We start from the raw sequence: 16,450 nt of genomic DNA, 5'->3' as shown, positions 1-16,450 counted from the left end.
TCCTTCCTCTATCCTAGAATAAAAAGAAATCATTTCTCCACCCCGAGTGAAACACTCCAAAGAGTAGAGAAAGTCCTTTCTCTCTCTATTCGACGGATAAAGAGATTGCTTCCAGGGACCTCCGGCCGAAAATTTTTTTTTAAAATTAATAGAAAGTATACAAAATAAACGATACAAACTAGACGCCATGAAAATGGTGAGATCAAATTTTCATGGGTTTTAAATCATGCCTGGAGTTTAATTTAGGCTCTAAGTGACGGTAAAGTCACCAATAAATCGACGCTTGCCATTGACTCACTTAGTAGAGCCATAAAATAAATATATATATATATATATATATATATATATATATATATATATATATATATATATATATATGAGAACGTACCTTAGACTGCCGTGCGAAGCTCAAGGAATGACAAGAAATGCTACACTACATACCAACATACCAGCATACACATACATACATACAAGAACATACGAGCATACAACCATAGACATGCCGACCAACATAAATGCACTCATACCAACATACATAAACAAGCATACATAAAAACATACATACATAACATGCCAGCTACCAAAAACCAAACCCTAAACGTAAACATGCATACAAACCAACACAAACAAACATACATACCCTACAACCAAAACAAACACAAACGAACCTGCACACATAAACATCCCCAAAACCAAGAAGAGGTCCAGGTAAGAGCAGAGCGCGTACAAACACAAAACATGAAGATACATACATACACGTTCATACGACAAACACAAAAAGCGAAGACACGAAAATATAAACACACATAACCACAAACCCAAAAACACATACACACAGACCCAAAAACGCAAAACAAACCACACCCTACTCGTCTATTCTAATTCTATTCCTCCACGTAAGCCTATCAGAAGTCATGTCCTCGGTCAATAAAAGCTCCTTCAAGTCGAGCTTAATTCTATCATCCCACCTAGGAGTAGGTCTACCCCTTCTCCTAACACCGTCAACAGTAAGTGCCTCGATTCTCCTAACAGGGGCAGTAGGGGGTCGCCTCCTCACATGTCCAAACCATCGAAGTCGTTCTGCTTCTGACTTTCAGGTTCTCCCTAAAAACGCTATTTGGGATCCTATCTAACATTGTTTTACCGCATGTCCACCTCAGCATCCTCATCTCTGCCACCTCCATCCTTCTCTCTTGCGCCTTCGTCATTGGCCAACATTCTGATCCATATAGCATAGCAAGTCTAATTGCCACCTTGTAAAATTTCCCTTTCAGCTTTATGGGGATCTTCTTGTCGCATAAGACCCCAGTCGCTGCCCTCCATTTCATCCACCCTACTTTAATACGGTGTGACACGTCTTCATCGATCCTCCCTGATTTGTGTAGCATCGAGCCTAGGTATCTAAACGAGGTTTGCGGATGCAAGATCTGGTCTCCAATGCAGATGTTCCCTCCATCCTCTTGTTCAATGATCCTATCAAAATCGAATCTAAGATATTCCGTCTTTTGTCTACTAATTAGTAAACCATTACTTTCTAAGGCCACCCTCCATTGCTTCAGTCTTCTATTAAGCTCCTCCTTAGATTTGGCCACAAGCACAATATCATCGGCAAAGATCAAGCACCAAGGGATACACTTTTGTATCCCTCGAGAAAGCTCATCAAGGATCAAAGAGAAAAGAAAAGGGTTGAGGGCCGAACCTTGATGCAAACCCACTTCTATTAGGAAGACTTCGGTACTTCCCACTGTCATTCGAACACAAGACTTCGCCCCATCGTACATATCACTAATAGCACTAATATATGTACTCGGGATACTTCTACCAGTAAGGGTCTTCCAAATCAAGTTTCGTGGAACGCAATCATAGGCCTTTTCCAAGTCTAAGAAAACCATCTCCAAGTTCTTTTGTTTTTCTCTATACTTCTCCATAAGGTTCCTAATAATATGGATTGCCTCTATCGACGAGCGCCCTGGCATGAAACCAAATTGGTTATCCGAAACATTTGTTTCGCTTCGCATTCTAGTCTCAATCACCCTCTCCCAAAGCTTCATAGTATGGCTGAGTAGTTTTATGCCTCTATAGTTGCCGCAGCTTTGAGCATCCCCCTTGTTCTTATAGATGGGGATAGTCTCGCTCAATCTCCACTTCATAGGCATTTTAGAGCTTCGAAGCGTCTTGTTGAAAAGGCAAGTCAACCACCTAACACCGTCATCTCCAAGTCACCGCCATGCCTCAATAGGGATCTGGTCTGGTCCCACAGCTTTATTTCTCCTCATCTTTCGTAGTGCTAATCATTATTACGCTCACATGCCATGCCGAGCTCATAATTACAACAACCATCTCGCTAGATGTTCAACACACAACAACATAAACAACACCTAGCTAGTTCACCTATTCTTTAAGGCACTAACTAAAACCCGAACCGACCCGTAATCCTACAAGTCCCGCAACAATTAAGCACACACAAAAAGTCTAAGTCTAGGCACCTATCTCAACTCACCTAAATCCCTTAGACCATGCTCTGATACCACTTGAAACGACCCAACCCGTTGTAATTCCGGCCCATAATTTTTTTTTTTTAACATAACAATATATATATCATTCACCCATTTATGTTTCCGAAAACATCATCATTACAATATTAAGTTTAAACATCTTTAAAACATACAACACATAAATCAAGTTTACAAAAAGGGAATACAACCCGGGACCCATTTGACGTATTCAAAAGATAGATCATGACTTGACTAGTTTACTTTACAACCAAAACCGAGCATGGTGACTGGGAATGCTACCCAATCCTAATCAAAAGTCTAAAGCAATCCGTAAAGCACTAGTCCCCAAGCAAACCTAAGCCGCCACTTGCAACCTATAAAAATATAAACAATGAGAGGGTAAGCTAATTGCTTAGTGAATGCAATACTTATACATATACATATATAGTTCACCTACACGCATCCACTTACAAATACCATGCAAACAACGGATACGCAAGCTAGCATCACCAAACATACAACTAGCAACAACATTAGTATATAAATCACCACGAATATATGCTAAACATAACAAGGCATAAACATGCTTAACCATTCCCCCGCTATAGTACTACCGACTTGTAGTCGACCAATAATGTCGAGTCTAACTCGCAAAGATGTCACCGTCTTGTGAATCATCATAAGGTGTCACCGACTTGTGAATCACCATAGGGTGTCACCGACTTGTGAATCACCTGCCACAACATAAGGGGTCACCGACTTGTAAACCACCAAGAGATGTCACCGACTTGTAAGTCACCTACTATAACTTAAGGGGTCACCGACTTGTGAGCCACCATGAGGTGTCACCGACTTGTGAGTCACCCACTACAACTTAAGGGGTCACCGACTTATGAACCACCAAGAGGTTTCACCGACTTGTGAATCACCTACGAAGACACTACTGACTCGTAGTTCTCATCACATTTATTATCAATAAGTCATCGGCTTGTGACATAACACCAATACTCATGATGTGGCACCGAAGGCCCACATCGCATACAAGTAAATAAACTACATACATACATGTATATATATTTCACTTACCTTAGCGCCTCGATGAATGCAACAGAATGATCCGCAACTCGCCAACGGAATGTACCTATTCCATTTATCACATAATACACAACACAATTAGGGTGGATTACAAATCAACCCAAATTGACACTTAGTGCTATTTCGACCCAAATGCACTTCCAAGCACAAACCGTGCCCAAACTAACCAATAATCACTAACACAAGTGAAAATGGTCCTAATACACCAATTAATAAAATCGTAAGTGTTAAACACTTGTCTTATCCAATTTGACACATCAACCTAATTTTACCCATTTCAAAATTATTCAACTAAATACACTCAAATGAGTTTCAATACTTCCATAATCACTGAGCCTAGTGATTAAACCCGATTTACAAGCCTTAAACATGGCCAAGTTGGTTTCGAACCCAAAACCCACCAACAACAAAGTAAAACCCGATTACTAACATCAATAAACTCACTTCATGAGTTTAAATGGATTTCTCAACAAATCAAGTTCAAACCCTAACTTTGAATATCAAATCAAATAATGAAATTCGGAGTTAGAACTTACCAACACTACCACAACGTAGCCAAGAACGAGATGAACAACTTTAACGCTTGCACCTTAGAGTGATTTCACCTTCTTCCACCTCAAACCAAGCTCTCTCTCTCTCTCTCTCTCTCTCTCTCTCTCTCTCTCTCTAAAATTGGGTTTATCTCTAACTCATCTGTCACACACACAAACACTCCCAACCATTTTTAGAGAGATAAACCCAATTTTAGAGTTCAAGTGAAAAGACACAAATACCCCCATTTTAAACCCAAAAATGAGTTCAAAATAGACATTCTGCACAAATGTCGCGTTTTGCGACATCGGGTCGCGTTTCGCGACACCCCAAACGCGATACACCTTCCTAAAACGCGACGAAATGACCAGGACAAGGATTTTGAGGCTGTCGCATTTTGACCATGTTTGTCGCGTTTCACGACGTACCAGGAGGTGACACAGGTGCTCCAAACGCAATATCTGCAGCTCTTCAACTCAATTTCAGTTTTCAGCTTCAATTTAAAAGTTCAGGGACTGAAGTTGTCTGATTCTGATTCTGATATAAAATCTGAAAATGCCTAAGTGTTAGGTAGACTTTCAGTGACACTTTCTGATGCACACTTTTACTGGCATTTTCTATTGACACTTTCTGGCGACACTTTCTGATGTATTAAAATTTAGGGTGTTACACTTTAGGTACTTTCTTTATAGAATTGTTGATATTCTGCAAGTTTCCAAGTATATGTTGAACAAACAATTAACAAGTCATATTTAGTAGCATTAATCAATGTGTTACGTGTAAAGATATTTAAAAATAAAAAACTATTGGTAATGTCGTTACTTATAAATCTACTACTTTTGGTGATGTGTTTGGTTTTATGGTACTGTCTGATTTAGTAGCCTTAATCTATGTGTTTTGTGTAACACAAAACAAAATGATTAAGCAGTTCACCTAACACAATACTTGTGATACTGTCATTATCATTCGTTAATTGATATACCATTGTACGTTTCAATTTTATGTGATTGAGAGTCGTCGTGCAACACACGGGCTCTTAAAGTGCTTATTTTGAACAAGGATAAAGAATTATCAAGCACAATTAAAAATATTGTCTATAATGAAATTTTGCACCAACTGTAATACCTTTAAGTAGTTGATCCTTATTTATTTTTCAGTCTTTAAATACTATTACTTAAAACATGTTGTTTTAGATATTGTTATCCATATTTATTGTTTCCTATGTAACAGATAGAAGCGTTTAAAATCCATCGTTTACTTTACAACAAATCATATTTACATCAATTCGTAACTTTATGTTGTGTAGTCAATCCATGTATGAATTGTAATTTATCAAAGTTTTACTAATGTGTGTGTTTACAAAAACATATTTTACTAATTCAACCACAACAGTATTTTTGACACTTTTCTATAATATCGTTATTTCGTATATAAGTTTAAAAATCAATAATGTTTACGAATGAGTCCCCGTGCAACGCACGGGCTCATAAATCTAGTTATAATGAAAGCACAAGATTTTCGATTTTGATATATGATATGTGACTAGTTTATAACACGCGAATCTGCGTGGCTATTTAAATAAGAGCTAGGTTATAAATTCTAATACCAATTTTTTTATAAATGTTTACATAAGGCAAAAGTAAGTGTCAATAATGACTGTGTCAAGTATCCGATTTGGTGGTTCCTCAGCAACCATTCGCTATTAGGGTTTAATAAACCTAAATTGTCAACAAAAGTACAAAACTGAATCATCTGAATCGATAATATAATTAAAAATTGTAGGGTATGATTTATTGAGCAAAGAGACATGGGATGATCCTCGTTAATGGAGATGAAAAACGTATGGATAGTTGATTTAGGGTTCACCATCTGTTTCTGATTTATTAATTTGGCTCTAATGACTCCGTATTTTTGACTCGGTATTTCTAAGGATATTTTAGGTAAACAGTAAATACTTTTTTGATTTATTAGCTAATAGTGATAGATGATGGATGTGAGTCATTAGATGAAGAGGTAGGTTGAAGTAATTTTCTAATCTAAGGGTTATCTATGGTTTTAAAAAGATTTATTAGCTAATAATGATTCTCTTTTAAGGTATAGATAGAATAGAATAGAATAATAGATAGATAGATATTGAATGTTATGTTTGAAAATAGGTTCATATTTCACATACATCGTCTTTTATGTCTATTATTAGGCCACTTGCTATGGTTCAATTCTTTCACAAACATTTTCCCTGCTATATCAGCGCCACATTAGCACAAACCCTTTAACATTCCTTTCACATTACTTTCACTAAACACTCACTATCATACACTCCATTTCAAACTTTAACCAATTTTAAATTATTATTTAAATACAATAAATAAATACAAATAACATTTTATTAAATAAAATAAAAACATTACATTATTAAAAATAAAAACATTACATAATTAAAAACGAATGCATTAAAATAGTTTTATTAATTTTAAAATATGACTTTTATAATTTTAATATATAATACGGAGTAAACTTAAACTAAATTAAAATAATTATACTCAAGTTTTATTATTGATTATGCTTAGGATATAGCGAGTACTTGTGATTTATATTTATGCATTTTATAAAGCCCACAACTTAAGAAACTCATGAGCCAATATAAAAAGCCCACAACTCAAATATAAAACCCTAAATATTGGAAACGCTTCGGTTCCAATGACTAGCTTCGGGAGATTAATATGGCAAGCGGTCGAGTGGGTTTGCGTCTACTACATTTGGAAGAATCGCAACAATTTAGTCTTTCGCGGGAAATCATGGACAACCCCGGTTATGTTGAATGAGATCCAAATCAAATCCTTCGAGTGGATCTCAAATCGATCGCGCAAAAAGAACTTCGATTGGACTACATGGTTGAGTGATCCTAGCATTTATCTGTCATCTATATAATTGTATGTTTGTCTCGTGTTCCTAGTGGGTTTGCTTCGTGTATTTGTTTTGGGTATGTCTCGTGTGTCATCTATATATTTGTATGTATGTCTCGTGTCGTGTGTCTAGTGGGTTTACTTCTGTTTGCTTGCTGTCTCTGCAAGCTTCTGTTGTAAATATCGTGGTCTTTGAGTAGCCTGGGCTGGCATTTTTGGCCCTCTGCTCCTTGTGTTGTTTCTTTCCTTTGGTAATGATATCCTGCTTTTCAAAAAAAAAAAAAATATAAAACCCTAAAACAAAATTAAAAAAAAAAAAATCGTTCAAGCCACCTACTACCATCTTGCAAAACCTGCAACTTCTAACATCTTCCATAGCCTACCTTTTTCTTTAATTAAAAAATAGAAGTAAAATGAAGAAATAACGTAACAAAAAAGTACAAGAAAGAAGAATAAAAAGAGAAAAGGGGAAAGAAATAGAAAGGTAAAGAGTGAGACCCACCATAGCTTGTTAACCATCCGTTGCAGGAGCAACTGGCGACAGCTCTGGCGGGTTGCTGGCAGTGGTGGTCAGACGGTGGCGGTGGCACAACAGTACTAAAACAGGTATTTAAAATAGTATACGATAGTATTAAACATTACCCACATACTAACAGCAGCCGATTTTGCTGTCTTCCCACAGGCTCACGTTTCACTCTCCTCTCACAACCGGTTACCGCTCACGCCCACATACTAACAGCTGCCGCTTTTGCCGCTTCACTCTCCTCATAGGCCCCCGCTTCACTCTCCTCATAGGCCCCCGCTTCACTCTCCTCTCACCACCGGTTAGGCCCACGTTTCACTCTCCTCTCACAACCGGTTACTGCTCACGCCCACATACTAACAGCTGCCGCTTTTGCTGTTTTCCCATAGGCCCCCGCTTCACTCTCCTCTCACCACCAGTTACTGCTCACGAATTACCATCATTCTCACCCCACAAAAAATTACAGGGTTTCTTTTGTTTTTCTTCAGCTCGACATCTCCCGGTACAACCATGCTTTCTCCCTTACCTTCAACCTCACCTCCTTCTTTCATCTTTATTTATTTGACTACGGTAGCCTACAGACACCTTCCACCATACTTTGAGGTACCATATCACCTTCCACCAACATCTTCTACACGCCTTCATTATCGCATCATCAGATTTCATCCATTTATCTTCTTCCCGACCTTCAATAGATTATACGCCAGGAATCCTAATTTTTTTGGGTACGTATGTTAAAGAGGTATGAAACGCGTTTTCAATTTGTGTGCTTTTCTTTTCAATTGTTCGATTTTTTAACTTTCTTATACCCTTGATCTATTCGTTTTTTTAAAAAAAATAAAAATAAATTTAGGGTTTAAATCGATTTCTATGGATGCTGAAATTGAAACCCTTATTTGTAATTTAACCATGCTCTTCTTCTTTAAGGAATTTTATTTTAGTTTTTAAAAATTGTTGAAATTATAGTTTGATATCAAATATTGATTGTGTGGCTGTTTTTTTCAGGTTATTGATTGATGGAGTTTTGTTTCCAATTGAAGGATACACTTGGTTTCAAGCTTTCATTAAGGTAGTGCATTTTCTTTTACCTACTGCTTTCTTTTATCACATCTCTACAACAAATATATTATTGTTCTTCTGTATATATTGTTTCGATTGGTTTTCTGTCATAAGGTAAGTTCATCATTGTTAGATTTTTGCTTTGATTTTATGGTTTCCTTAGTTGATTCAACTGAGATTGTTGTTAGGTTTAATAGAGCGTCGATTTTGGTTGGGGATGCTGATTTTGACAGGAGTAGAAGTAGGTCAGGTGGGGATGATTTTGATGAAGAAGAGCAGCCTGAGGCCAATAGATGGTAAATTTTAGTTTTTTCTGTTGGTTGATTTTGATGAAGAAGAGCATTTCTATTGGTGTTTTTGTTTTTCTAGGCTCAATCCGCTATTGCTTTAAGGAATTTTATTTTAGTTTTTAAAAATTGTTGAAATTATAGTTTGATATCAAATATTGATTGTGTAGCTGTTTTTTTAAGGTAATTCATAATTGATGGAGTTTTGTTTCCAATTGAAGGATACACTTGGTTTCAAGCTTTCATTAATGTAGTGCATTTTCTTTTACCTACTGCTTTCTTTTATCACATCTCTACAACAAATATATTATTGTAGTTTTTAAACGTTTAGGTGACCAAGAAAAATTGAAAAAATCTTTATTATATACATGTAACTCAACCTTTAAAGTGTTTGGATAATGTTGTGTTTTAGCTATTATAATTTGAATTTACTAAACTCCTCATGATAATCAGGGGTTTGTAAGCACAATTGGAATCGGTTATAGTGCGCACAATTACATAAGTGGACTGTCAAGTATGAAGGCTCCCTATATAAAGGTTCTTGTCGTTCATTTTTTTCAGGTGCTATTTTCACGTTAGAAGTATCTAACCAGTAGTAGAGAAGAGCTGGATCAGCCTGTATATGGATGTTCAAATAAGAATTATTTTCTTTATTTTTCTTTTTTACTTTTTGGTATCGTTATTTTAATAATGTTTTACTTTTTGTTTACTTTTTTTAGAGCGGTGATGAAGAACGGTTATCAGTTTCGTCACCAGGCCTAGCGTTTAGATTTTGCTAATCGGTTTCGTCACCAGGTATTACTCTTATTTGATTATTTGATATCTTCCTAATTTATGTTCTATATATTTTGCATTCTTACTTGCTAATAATGTGATTAGGTTTCTTTAGTTAGATTTATGTTTTTAGGGCTTTTTTTTTTATATATTTTATACTTTTTGGTTTTATTACCAGTCGCCCGTTATATTGATGCATTTTTTTTTTTTAGCTTCTTATGCTTTTGAGATTTCAGTTGCTCCTGTTTTGTTGTTTCATATTAAGTGTTTAAAATTATTATCATTATATTTCCTTATAACGTAGATTTAGCCAATAGACTCCAATTTTATACGAAACTTAAATTTGCTTTACTTTTTTTGTGCAGATTGAAGCTTCGTAAGTTATTTTTTCTGTTACGTGCTTACTTTTGACTGTAATCGTTTGTTGCTCTCATCCTTTAAGCATTTGAAGGTAAAAAATTCTTTCCAACGAATTTGTGTTTTTTGTAGTTTGCATTTTTTGGTTGTTTTACAAATTGATTAAATCATAATGGCTACCATCTTATTTTGATTATGAATTGATCATTAATTTCTTGAATTTAGTTAACTGCTTGTATATTTGTGTTTGTAACACACTCATATATGAGTTTTAAGTTCTATAAATGCTGATGATTTGAGGTAACAGAAGGCGCGCATTGTTTGTATCCACTGGAAACATAATGCAACCGTGTATTTTTTATAACGTCTTTTGTTTTTGTGTGTAGCTAATGGTATTTCGTCTTCTCTGGGTCATTTGAGTGGTATATATTGTCATTCAAATTTTGGCAAATCCTTCGCTGGTGTCATCTACTAATGAAGGTATGTTGAGCATTGTTGTTCCTAAAAGCTTTCTGTGTTGTTAATAACATTTTGTTGGTGTTATGGATTTATAAAACTGATATTTTTATATTTAATACGCAGGTGTAACACGTTTTTACCAAAACATAGATGACTGCATCTGTGCTTGCAGTTACAACGGTGCTGTGTTTTGGTATAATGAGCGCCTTCGATCATTTTCAACGGGGCTTCACTATCATCATTGTTGTGAAGGTGGATGTGTCTTTCGACTTAAAGTAAATCAATTTATAGCAATCCTTAAAGAGGAAGAGCCGTTCGGGCCTGCAAAAGCAGGTGTATATCTATTCTCTATATTTATCTTTGTTTGTTTTTATTAGTCATAATTGGTGTTGATTATCTTTTGTATATAAGATGATTGTTTGTGTGTTACTTCATCTTACTGTTCTTAAAATTATTAGTTGTGTCTTCCAAATGTCATACTTATGCTTTGTGTATTTACAATTCATGTGCAATATGATCTGTTTGTAATTGTCTATTGAATTTATGATTGGTGTCTAATGATTGGTGTCTTTGGAACTTTAAGATCTTGAATGATATATTTATAATTCATTTTTCCATGTGCATTCACATACTATTATAATTATATTTGCTTTACCAGTCGTGTTTTTCTTTTACATGTTGTTTCATACACCTATTTGTTTTATGTGTTGTTGAAGACAACTGAACTCCATTGTTGACCCTAACGGGCTCAAACGTCTGGTATGTATCATTTTCCTTACATGACATTTAAGAACTCAAACCAGTCCATTAGTTGTGTTCTATTTCAATTCTAATATTTTGATTTTGAATTTGAACCGTTTTAATTAAATTTGGTGATGAAGAAGTCGGAACTTATGAAGGAATTGTGTGATATTACTAGGTATAGTAGTTGGAACTTATGATAGTAACATATTCACTTTAAATCTAAGAACCATACTTTTACATATATTGGTTTTTGTAAATAAAGTTTTAGTTGATCCATAAACGAAACTAATGCAACTGGAGTTTGTTTTTATACTAATAATTGATATCTAAGAACACTAACTATTTGAGAAACGAAACTGATTTTTAACGGGTTTTATAAAGCATCATGCAACGCACGGGCTTCAATAATGCGAATATTCATCACTAACCAATAATATGTTAACTTTTTCTTTGGGACAGCAGGCAGATTGTTACATTAATTGTTTGTTGCATATGGTGATTGATTTCTTATATCTTTTATGATCTGGGAAATTAGAGTATTCAAATCATTCAAGTTGTGCAATACTTGGATGAGAGATTACAAGAGCTGGACGAAGAAATGGACGAGGAAAATGCAGAGTTAAAGAAGTATTAGCAACTTGACAAACAGAGAAAGTCTCTAGAATACACCATTTATGATAAAGAGCTCAATGATGAACGGTTTGAATTGGTTGAAGTAATTCAATTTCTTTTTGTTGTTACATTGCTTTTTAGTATACCGGGCAAACGGGCCAGGTTGGGTCGGTTTGGGTTCAAAACGGTTTTGGGTTGAAATGGGTCATTGGGTCATATATTTTTACGGGTACAAATGGTTCAAGTTGCTTAACAAATGCATTTTATTGACTTTTACAACTGCTGGAATGGTACAAAAAAAGATTCGTAAGCTCTTATACTTGCTTGAGTTGTTTTGATTTTGTTATTGATTATTTATGTCTGTGTGCAGAATATCAAAAGGAGAGATTGACACAAGTTTTCATATTTAGTGAGAAGCCATAAGATGCAAGTATAATAGTGATAAGTTTCAGAAGGACAGAGCCGTTTGATGTGGATGACTGTACGCGTGTTAATCCTTTCAAATGTCATGAAGTATAAGATTGTGATAATATAAGATATAAATGTGTAGCTTTTCTTATAGTTATCTCTTTATATAATAAATTTTCCAGATTATGTTTCTTGCATTCAGAGGTAGAAGGTTTCAAACCGTATGAGAATGTTCGCATAAAGTTTTTTTTTTTTTTAAATATTTATTTTATATTTTGTAGGCAAAGGGAGCAGGATCAGTGCTGAGTTTCTTAACAGTCGTTGGCTCTTTCGAAGCACATAGTGGAGACTACCAAATACTTTGCCATAACTGTTAGTTTTGATAATCTTATTCTTCTCTTGATATATTTAATTTAATATTTTTTCCTTGAAATTCATATGTTGCAACTGATTATCATAGACGTGTTTTCTATTTTGTCAGGGGGTGTAAAATCACTAATAAGCATGCCACGCTTTATGTCCCACGCATCTATACCCGCAGAAGTGTATACCCGCAGAAGTTCGGGAGGCGAGAGGTCTAACATAAGGTCTAACATGATTTGATAGCTGATTTGGACTATGCACTTAGAACTGGTCCACCTATTTAAGGTGTTGGTTATACTATTTATTCTCTTGGTTAGTTTATGACAATGTTGTTTGTTACATTTTGAATAGGCTATCTCATTTGGTTTAGATAAATCTATTTGATGATTGTTTTAGGGAATCAACGAGGACGAATTAAGCAAATAAGTAAAATGGAAACGAATAATTGTGGGTTCATTCTGATTTAGTACTTTATTTGTTATTATGTCCCTGTAATATTAGTTGTGTTTATGTTTTAGAAATTTGGATTTAGACTGCATAAAAGGTTAATGTTCGGTTGGATTTAGGAGTTATCAAGTGACCTTTTTTCGTTGATGTTGATGTTGTATACATTGTAGATCTAGCTGGTGTAATCAATGCGATTGGTGTTCATATTCCATTTTAGGTTGTGGCGTGCGAATTGCTATCTAGCGTTAAAATCGCATAAACTTTAGAGCAGCAACGCGCGAACCTTCAATTCTTGTTATATTCAGTTATTCACTGCTTAGAAGGGTTGAACCAAGTAGCAAGAGTTGATTGTAATTAGAACAATCACAACACAATCCCAACTTTAATCAACTTTGTTCAGATTAACATGAATTAAAATTAAAATGTAGTGATACAGGAATCAAATGCAGAGTATTTACAAATAAAAAATCTGATAAATAAAAGTATCATCAGATTCCAATCTTCAACATCGTGTAACTCAAGAATGTCAAATTTTCGCCTCTTAAGCACTGCTCCTCTTCAACTTAGTTGGTGTCGCAAGAATCCTCTTAATCGCATTAACTTCCAATGGGCTGTTCTTGCTCTGTAACAAACAATTACCAATCCATTAAATTATGCAATTATGAATTATATAACGTAAACAAATTCAAACATTAAACTTACCTTTGAACAAGTACCACGGCGCACATTACAAACAGGATAATCATGTGGGCAACAACTATAATGATCATCACAACATGATGCACCTTCTAACGGACAACATCCCCAAGCAAAACAATAACCATAGTACTCATAAATACAACAACATGTGGTGCTTTCAGGACACGTGCTGTACTCATCACAAACGACTTCAGGTGTGACTGGAGCCGGTGGTGATGGACCAGGGTTCGGTGGGTTCGGACCAGTCTTGGTTGCGTATGAAGCTTCCATTGCAATGCCACATTTACCTGTTTTTTCTTGAATGTTCCTTTCCATTTTCAAGTAACCAGACTCACCCCAATCTGCACCCCACGAGTTCTTTACGATCCAGTAATCTTTACCGTTTTCTGACCCGTAACCAACTGCAAGTACACCATGATCCAACTCTGTTCCACATGAACCCGTGAAAATACCCTGCGTACATTAAAATTGACACACACATTAACAATTCAAATTACTAGTTAACAAAATGTTGTTTCTAATTATTTAAAATATAAATTAAAATCAAATTATTACCGAGGTATAAAATTGGAATTCCCTGCCACCGGCTTCAATGGCCACGGCTACAGGTTGACCTGCAACGGCCTTTTTGAGCGATGATTCGTCGTTAACTGGTACATCTTCGTAACCATCAATAGTAACAACCTTTGCATTTTTCTACATGAGCATAAAATCAATCAATTACTAATAAGTAAACGAGAAAACTAGTCTAATACATGTATATTTTTATATATATGGTTAAAAGTACAAACCCTAGTGGCGTCACATTTGCCATCTTTGCCTTTGTAAGGATAGTCTTCTTCAGTATCAATACCACCATTTTTGATGATGAACTGAAAAGCATAGTCCATGAGACCTCCATTACAACCTTGATTGTAAGATGTATCACAATCAACAAGCTCTTGTTCCGAAACCGAGATCAAATCACCCGTAACGATCTGGTTGATACCTTCCACCGAACCAGTGGTTGAAAACGCCCAACAACTCCCTACAAATTCGCAAAACCTTAATCATCAGCATTATTCACGTTCAAACTTAGGTCAACTCAAACTTCCTACCACACTAATTTCGTATTAAAACCCTAATTACCTCATCTAAGATCAAACTAACTTAATCTAGCTTTTAACACAAATATCCACATGTGAAATTAAGAGTACAATTTAATTCAAATACTCCGTAGCAGATATAAACTTAATTATAACGGAAGCAATTAAAAGACTAACAAATAATAAGCTGTAACTAAACGATACGTACGGCATAGTTATAGCTGCTTACTTATACTAAGCTGTAACTAAACTATATTTGAACTTCCAAACCTTTCTAATAATTACGGAGTAATAAAAATAAAAATTATTATTATTATTTTTAAATTGATTTTGATTAAAAAATTAAATAAAAATAAAAAGCTCACCGCAGCTTCCTTGATCTTTAACGACGGCAACGGCACCTTTTTCTCTCCAGTCAACAGCCTCCGGCAACGAATCACCGGACCGGAAAAGATACCGATCACTCTTCACGTTCGACAGCTTCTTCTTAGCGCCGATCGTTTTAATGCCGGTGTACGTCGTACGGTACTCTTCATTAGTCAGATCGGCAAACTTATTAAGTCCGACTTTATAAGTCCGGTCAACGGAGTTATGATCGTCGATAAACCGGAGGTTATCTTTGAAGATCTGAAACCTACGATCCTTCTCTCCAATAGCGTTGTAAGTTTTACCGTGTTTCACAAGCCATGATTCGTAGATATTGTTAACTTCATCATCTGTTCGCCACGTGTCAGATGATGATTCGGTCATGTGTTTAGCATCGTAACCGATGATTGACTGGTCAACGGCGGATGCGATTGTGAAGAGAGCGAGAAGGAAGACGATAGACATTGTAGATATTTTCATGATTGATTGTTTTTTGCAGGTGGAAAGATAAGGGGAAGAATTGAGTGGGAATAGGGTGATGAACGAATTGATTTATAAAGTGGAAAAAGTAGATGTGTTTAAAATAATAATAAATGGTGGATGATTTGGATTCGAATTCGAATTGTATTCATATGAGGAAAGATGGTAGATAAATGAAATTTTAAATAAGACAATTTATTTTTATTTATTATTTATATAGAATAGAATTGGTTTTATCTATTTATTATTTATTTATCTTTATATTTATATTAGTATTAGTATTAGTATTAGTATTAGTATTAGTATTAGTATAGTATGATATGATGGTGAAGTATGATTAAATTAACAATCGAATTATTATTATTAATTAACTAGAAAAAAATTCGACCGCGCGTTGCTGCGGTTCTATTCAACGCGCGGTCGAATTTGAATATACGTTGTTAGGTACCTAATATATGAAATGTCTCGTTCATATTGATTATAAACATTCCATATTAATTGATTTCGTTGCGAGGTTTTGACTTCTATATGAGACGTTTTTCAAAGACTGCATTCATTTTTAAAACAACCATAACCTTTATTTTATCAATAAAGGTTTTAAAAAACATAACGTAGATTATCAAATAATGATAATCTAAAATATACTGTTTACACACGATCATTACATAATGGTTTACAATAGAAATATATTACATCGACATATGTTTCTTGAATGCAGTTTTTTACACAATATCATACAAACATGGACTCCAAATCTTGTCCT

At 35.1% G+C, this 16,450-nt stretch overlaps 1 protein-coding gene and 2 long non-coding RNA genes across 5 annotated transcripts; 2 read left to right on the top strand and 1 right to left on the bottom strand.

Annotated features, from left to right (window-relative positions):
- Window positions 1-8,093: 8,093 nt before the first annotated feature.
- LOC139867478 (uncharacterized) lies at window positions 8,094-10,498 on the top strand. Of its 3 annotated transcripts, XR_011765851.1 has the most exons (7): window positions 8,094-8,289; window positions 8,588-8,616; window positions 8,795-8,902; window positions 9,347-9,430; window positions 9,613-9,688; window positions 10,033-10,118; window positions 10,411-10,498. It is a non-coding gene; the product is annotated as an uncharacterized lncRNA (long non-coding RNA). The 3 variants fall into 3 exon arrangements; XR_011765852.1 differs by lacking the exon at window positions 9,347-9,430 and having other exon boundaries at window positions 9,455-9,688; XR_011765853.1 differs by lacking the exons at window positions 8,588-8,616; window positions 8,795-8,902 and having other exon boundaries at window positions 9,077-9,430.
- A 112-nt stretch (window positions 10,499-10,610) lies between these two features.
- Window positions 10,611-13,066, top strand: LOC139867653 (uncharacterized). Its single transcript, XR_011765906.1, has 5 exons — window positions 10,611-10,816; window positions 11,763-11,942; window positions 12,210-12,320; window positions 12,529-12,619; window positions 12,729-13,066. It is a non-coding gene; the product is annotated as an uncharacterized lncRNA (long non-coding RNA).
- Window positions 13,067-13,423: 357 nt separating this feature from the next.
- On the bottom strand, window positions 13,424-15,750 carry LOC139867089 (low-temperature-induced cysteine proteinase-like). Its single transcript, XM_071855416.1, has 5 exons — window positions 15,207-15,750; window positions 14,548-14,783; window positions 14,312-14,452; window positions 13,760-14,209; window positions 13,424-13,679 (listed from the first exon to the last, which is right to left on the bottom strand). The coding sequence occupies exons 1-5, from the start codon at window positions 15,685-15,687 to the stop codon at window positions 13,599-13,601; spliced, it is 1,389 nt and encodes a 462-aa protein (XP_071711517.1). The 5' UTR covers window positions 15,688-15,750; the 3' UTR covers window positions 13,424-13,598.
- Between the last annotated feature and the right edge of the window lie 700 nt (window positions 15,751-16,450).

This window comes from Rutidosis leptorrhynchoides, chromosome 9 (assembly GCF_046630445.1).
Source record: "Rutidosis leptorrhynchoides isolate AG116_Rl617_1_P2 chromosome 9, CSIRO_AGI_Rlap_v1, whole genome shotgun sequence".
Taxonomy (NCBI): Eukaryota; Viridiplantae; Streptophyta; class Magnoliopsida; order Asterales; family Asteraceae; genus Rutidosis; species Rutidosis leptorrhynchoides.
Note: the sequence above shows the minus strand (reverse complement) of the source record. Positions and strands in the feature narration are given on the sequence as shown.